The sequence below is a fragment of the Chiloscyllium plagiosum genome, chromosome 37 (genome assembly GCF_004010195.1).
Source record: "Chiloscyllium plagiosum isolate BGI_BamShark_2017 chromosome 37, ASM401019v2, whole genome shotgun sequence".
In the NCBI taxonomy this organism is placed as follows: Eukaryota; Metazoa; Chordata; class Chondrichthyes; order Orectolobiformes; family Hemiscylliidae; genus Chiloscyllium; species Chiloscyllium plagiosum.
In genome coordinates, this window is record NC_057746.1 from 30,266,551 (window position 1) to 30,272,745 (window position 6,195).

General features: G+C 41.1%; 1 protein-coding gene across 1 annotated transcript in view; it reads right to left on the reverse strand.

Annotated features, from left to right (window-relative positions):
* Positions 1-843: 843 nt before the first annotated feature.
* Positions 844-6,195, reverse strand: part of LOC122541553 (butyrophilin subfamily 3 member A3-like) — a gene marked incomplete at its 5' end in the record, with an annotated part of 8,133 nt that continues 2,781 nt past the window's right edge. Inside the window, 2 exons of the mRNA XM_043678382.1 lie at positions 844-2,949; positions 5,300-5,309. Of these exons, the coding sequence (XP_043534317.1) occupies positions 2,432-2,949; positions 5,300-5,309 (528 nt within the window). The remainder of the gene's footprint in view (positions 2,950-5,299; positions 5,310-6,195) is intronic.

Below are 6,195 nucleotides of genomic sequence, written 5' to 3' on the forward strand. Positions count from 1 at the left end.
GTGGTGGAGGCTGGTACAATTGCAACATTTAAGAGGCATTTGGATGGGTATATGCAGAGGGTGGTACGGGTATGGAATGAGCTGCCAGAGGATGTGGTGGAGGCTGGTACGATTGCAACATTTAAGAGGCATTTGGATGGGTATATGAATAGGAAGAGTTTGGAGGGATATGGGCCAGGTGCTGGCAGGTGGGGCTAGATTGGGTTGGGATATCTGGTCGGCATGGATGGGTTGGACTGAAGGGTCTGCTTAAATGCTGTACATCTCAATGACTGTAACTCTAACATTGAAAAAGACCTAGGTACATCAGTGAGAAAAGCCTGTCACCATCACATTAAAGAATCAAAATCATGAGAGAATTCAACCCAGCTTTATAGTCTGGACTTTGATGGACAGAATTTGCTCCCCTGTCTATATTTCTCCACTTGTTGTATTTGTGTCAAACTGTGTCTTTGTCTGTCATTCATGAATAAAGAGGTAAGCTTTAAATTGCATTGTAATGAATGGAAAATCCATTTTTCTTTTATCATGCACAAAAGATGAAGTTAATTTACAATAAATGGTTATTTTTCCAAGAAATGACAAAACCTGGTGTGAAGTAATTTTTAACCTGAATCAGAGCCAGTTCGACAAACTAGGCATCTTGATGATTTAATTGGATACTTACACATTTGTGATGATTCATGGAACATTTACACCCTGACTGAGATCAAATTTATAATAAACAAATTATTTGAGTTCAGCAAAGAAGCCTGGTGATGTTCTGCTTATTTTTGTTAGAAGTACAAAAGAGAACCAATTGGGTATTTTGAATTTAAACAAATGATTACACTGGAGAAGTAGTGGGGTGTGGATTATCAGTGCATTTTCCCCTCAGTCATGACATTCAATTATACAATTATTACTGTACAAGTAAAAACAAAATACTTAAGACAGTTGCAAGTTGCAGAACATGGAAGTAAGCATCAGCTCAGGCAGTATTAACTAGACAGGAGACCAGGACCAGGAGTAGTTAATGTTCAGAATTAATGCAGTAACTGAGTTAATAGACAAATTGTAGTCGACACCCCCACAGTCTGCACTGGAGATGGCAGAGACAACCAAGACAAGGTCTGTCGATTTCTCAGCAACACATCCAGAAATTAGTGACACCCTGTGTCATAAAATCTCATTCAATTTTTTCCCCCCTTCACAAGAGAGTCCAAATCTTCAGTCTTCAAGATCCAGCATTGGAAGCAAATACTTTTTCTGAACTTCCTTCATCCCACACTCAGCTGCACTGTGCTTCTTTTTCTTGCCCCCATTCAAATAGTAAGGAGTCATCAAACTCCCTGGGACATCTCCTGAGGGCTAGCTGTCTGCTGTCTACTAATGACAGTACTTGTGTTGCCTGAAGCCATTTCTTTGCTTCAACATTCCCAGTTCCAAACTGCAGTTAACCATTTCCCCCAGCAAACAGAGATCGAAACCAGAGAATCTTCTTACTCTCTCCCCAGGACCATGATGATAGAACCTACTCTGGGCTATCCTCACCCTGACCTCTTGATTATTCTTCATTTAGAATTTTTTCTTTGATATGAGTTCAGTAACACCTTTATCATAATTTAGCTCCAAGTTCCAAATAAAACCAGCTCCTTCAACTGTATTTCTTTACAAGCAGCTTCGGCATGACATCTTTGGCTCATCAGCAAAGCAAATCTACCAACCGTTTTATGATCTTCCTTTCCTAGATGTTAACCTCTTAAAGAAACCTTGCCCTGACCTTTCAGCTGTAATGGAATTCAAGATGCTTTTCTTTGCAGTTATCCCATTTTCTAAATGCAAACTTAACTCCAGAGTAAAAGCTACATATTCACTGCACCCTGAAGGAAAAGGGTCACTCGGCTCGAAACATTAACTCTGATTTCTCTCCACAGATACTGCCAGACCTGCTGAGCTTTTCCAGCAATTTCTATTTTTGTCTCAAAATCTCTTTAAAATGATTTTGTTAAGTGTGACATTGCTTCCCACATCAGGTCTTCATTCTTGATATTGTAAATCCAGCTCATTTACTTTTTAAGTACATTGCAAAGCTGGCCCTCATCTGGTTCCAGACTGGCAGGCACAAGCCACATTAACCACGTGCAAACCAATGTCAGACTCAGTTGAAGTGAAGTCACCAGTAACAGGGATGCCTTTATAATCTGGGAGCAGATGGATGGCAAATCCACCAGTTACTAACTCCTGATTATCTCCAGCCTATCAGTGGTTCACATGGAGGGAAACCTTCTCCTCACTGTGAAGCTGACCAAACACATATTTACATTACTTACAGCTTTGACAATCAGACAATGTTTTGTAAAAAGGGATGATCCCAGATTCCTTTCTTCCTATTAAACTGTAAAATACTTTGGAGAAACTTTCAGGTCAGAAACGTTTCACAGAAACAATGCTAAACTGGGCAGATTCTCAGCCATTTGTCACAGTGTGTTGTACTGAAGAAAGGATGAACTTTCTCTGTGAATTCACACCCAGTGAAAGTGTACAAGTAAATCTTTGTACCTGCACTGTAAAATGAAACAATCCCAGACTCATAGTTGAGATAAACACCAATTTTCCTTGGAATCTCACCAGCTTGGATATCAGATGTTTTTTCAAAGTTTGCCTCAAATTTATTCTCAGTCCTCCCAATTGTCCAAAACCCATTCTTTGGTGTCAGCTGGATTTCTTTCTTCCTCTCCACAGACTCTGTGGCTACTCCCACAGTCCAGTGCTGATTCCCCACCACCTCCACCTCCCAGTAGTGTGAGCCTGAAGTAAATCCCTCTGATCCAAGCATTGATTCACAGACGGTAAACCTCTCTTCATTGTCATGGACACTCAGTGCTGTCTGGGTCAATCTCACGTTCTTCTGATCTTTAGATACCTCAAGCTTTGGATTTGCTGTTTCTGTATCCAGTGTGACAGAGACTGAAAATACAAAGGGAAAAATTAATGAGGCTCAATTAAGTCAATCGATAATAATGATCGAAATCCAAAACAAAGGAAAGTTAATTGGATCAAGAATCATATTTAGGAGAACAAAAACGTGTAATCTGTATCAATCCTGGCTGATACATAGATGTCTGAAAGTACTTTACAGAGAGGAAACAATGAGTGAAAAACAGGATTTCAACAGGACGCCTTTTAAAGGGACTGTAAAAATGTAGAAACAAATTTGAGGGGAGAATGTCAAAGGGAAGATTGTGATAAATAAAAGCTGTCTCGAAAACTTAATTTGTGAGGGTGGAGAAAGCAAAGTTCAAGTTGATGAAACCTGGAGTCTTTATGGGGTTAGTGAAGTTACAGAAACATAAAATGGTCAGTTCTGGGAAAAGTGATAGAATGTAAAACGTTCCAATGAAAAGTCATTGTGCTAGAGCCTGGAGCTTTACCTTCCCTTTACCACAGCTGTTTACTGATCTGTGGAGTATTTCCATCAGTTTTTGCTTCACCTTATTGTAATAAAAATATTGGTGTTGAGATCCAAACATCTGAGGTACTATGGTCCATGAGCAGGAGAATTGCACACCCTGACCTTTTCACCTCATGACCTTACCATCAAGATGGCTCTGATACAGGATCCAATTCCACCAAATATGGGAACCATCTCAATCTTCTCTCAATCCTCTGCAAAGTGCGTGTAAGTATTTTTGACAAGCTAACAAGTGGTACTAAATATAGCAATGGCCTGCTCACCAATGCTTAGTTTCAGCATATTAGGATGGCTCAGTTCCAAACTTTAATGCAATTTTTCTTCAAATGTGGACAAAAAACTGAAATGCAGATGCAAGGTGACTGCAACTGTACTTGACATCAAGGCAATGTTTGACAAAGTGTGGTGCCAAAGAATCCTTGCAAAATGGAAGCCACTTGGAGTCAAGGGGGCAGAATTGATCACTGCTTGGACTCATTTCTAGTCCAAAGGAAGATGGTTGTTGTTGCTGGAGGTCAATAATCTCAGTACAGATCATCACTGCAGCAGCTCCTCAGGAAAGATACTTTCTAATCAATCCGCCCAGAAATGTGATGAAACACCTCCTCCTAGGTCCAACCATCTTCAGCTGCTTGGGGTAAAATATTCAGCATCATTCACCAGTCCTCAGATACTGAAGGAGTCTGCATCTTTATGCAACAAGACCTGGACAACATCCAAGCTTGGACTGTCAAGTCATATTCATGATAAAGGAGTGCTAAGCAATTACCTACTTTTTTCCTCTTGATATTCAACAGCATTGCCATCATGAAAGCTTATCAACTTTATGCAGATGGTCACTAGCTACAAATGTAACTGGATCAGCCAAATCAATACTGAAGCTACAACACCAGGTCTAAGGTTGGGAATTCTGCGGTCAGTATCTCATGGCTTGACACTCCAAACCACAGAGAATGCAGTAGTCAGGAGTCTGATTGATGCCTCGCCTAGAGAGTTCCAACAACACTCAAGAATCACAGTATCATTGGGGATGGGTTTGATAGAAAGAGGAGGAGCCATGTCTTTATTGGGTAACCCTTGACACCCTGTACTCAATTTGAAGGAATGTGTGGGACCTGAAAAGGTCAGGCACCAGGGAGGGCCTGAGAGTGTAGGTATTGTGAGAAATCTCCAGAAACTTTGTATAACCTGAAGAAACGGTTTGTAATGGTTTCAGCACAGCTTTACATTGAATGTAAGCCTTTCCTTAAGACCAACATGCAATCAAGGATCTCCAACACATGGGAGAATCCAGCGATGAACCCGATTCCTATAAACTTCTCACACTGATCATTGAGATTGGAAACCCAGAGATAATGGCTGGCTCTCTTCAGTGTATCTTTGGTGGCCTTCTTGGCTCAGTGATAAGTCCCAGAATGGGAAATCCTGTGTATGTCTCCAACAGCATTGCCATCATGAAAGCTGTACTCATCTTGGTGTGATCCTGAACCAGAATTAAAATGGAGTACCATTCTCTTTCACCCTGCTCCTTGGGCAGAAATTACATAACTTTGAAAACACGTGCAAACAGATTCAAGAACAGCTTCTTCCGGCTGTGACCAGATTTATGTACAAACCTATCATATTAGAGTTGATCTTTCGCCACAGCTGCAACACTGCATTCTGTTCTATTATCCTGATGTACTTAGTCTGGATAGCATGGAAAACAATACTATTCACTGTATCTCAGTACATGTGACAATAATAAATCAAACTATAGATTTGGGGATATATGGGTGCAGCTCCTCATTCATCATAGTGCATGATACAGTGACCATCTTCCTGCAGAGACACAGTCTTTGAAACCTTTGCTGCTCTGATATTGTTAGGTCACTGGGCTCTGACGATGAGCCCTCTCTGGTGCACACTGCTGTTTGCACTCTGGTAGCAGTGTGTACCATTTACTAGATGCACTGGACGCACTTACTGAGCTGCCTTCTACAGCACCTTATAAAAGTCACAATTGCATTGATGGTGGTTATTTAGCCAACAAGTCGATGAATGGCTTTACACAGAGTTGGCAATCAGTCCTGTTCCCCTACTTTAATCCCCAAACCTTGCAGCTTTACATCCATCATGTGTCCATTTGATTTCCTGCTAAACCTCTGACCTCCACCACCGAGGAAGACATTGGAAGCAGACGCATGGGGTCATCACCACCCATCAGCTACGAGGCCTCTTCAAACTTCCACACCATCCTGAATTCGGACTATACTACTGTTCCTTCACTATTGTTGCCTTAAAATTCTGGAAATCCATCCCAACAGCTTCGTGGGAACACCGACACTACGTGGACTCCACCAATTTTAGAAAGTCGCACAGCACTACCTCCTCAAAGACAATAAAAGAATAAATGTACACATTCCAAAAATAAATTATAATACAGCTAAAGATGACTGGACCATGAACAATACCTCAAGGAGCTTCTGCAAGTTCCTCAAACTAAATTAAATCAGCAAGAGACCCGGGGTCATGGAGTGGAAAGGATGAAAGAGACAGAGACTGAATGATATTAATTATACCCATTAAAAATCAGAAATTCTTCGATTTGAAAGCTTGCATAATCATGCAGATTGGAAACTGCATCCATGCTGCTCTTCATCTGCCATTCATTCCCATCGATAGATGGAAAACTGTGGGCATTGTCCCTGCTATTTCCCAGTAGGTGCTGCTGGTGATTGAGACACTGAAGCAGCAACATG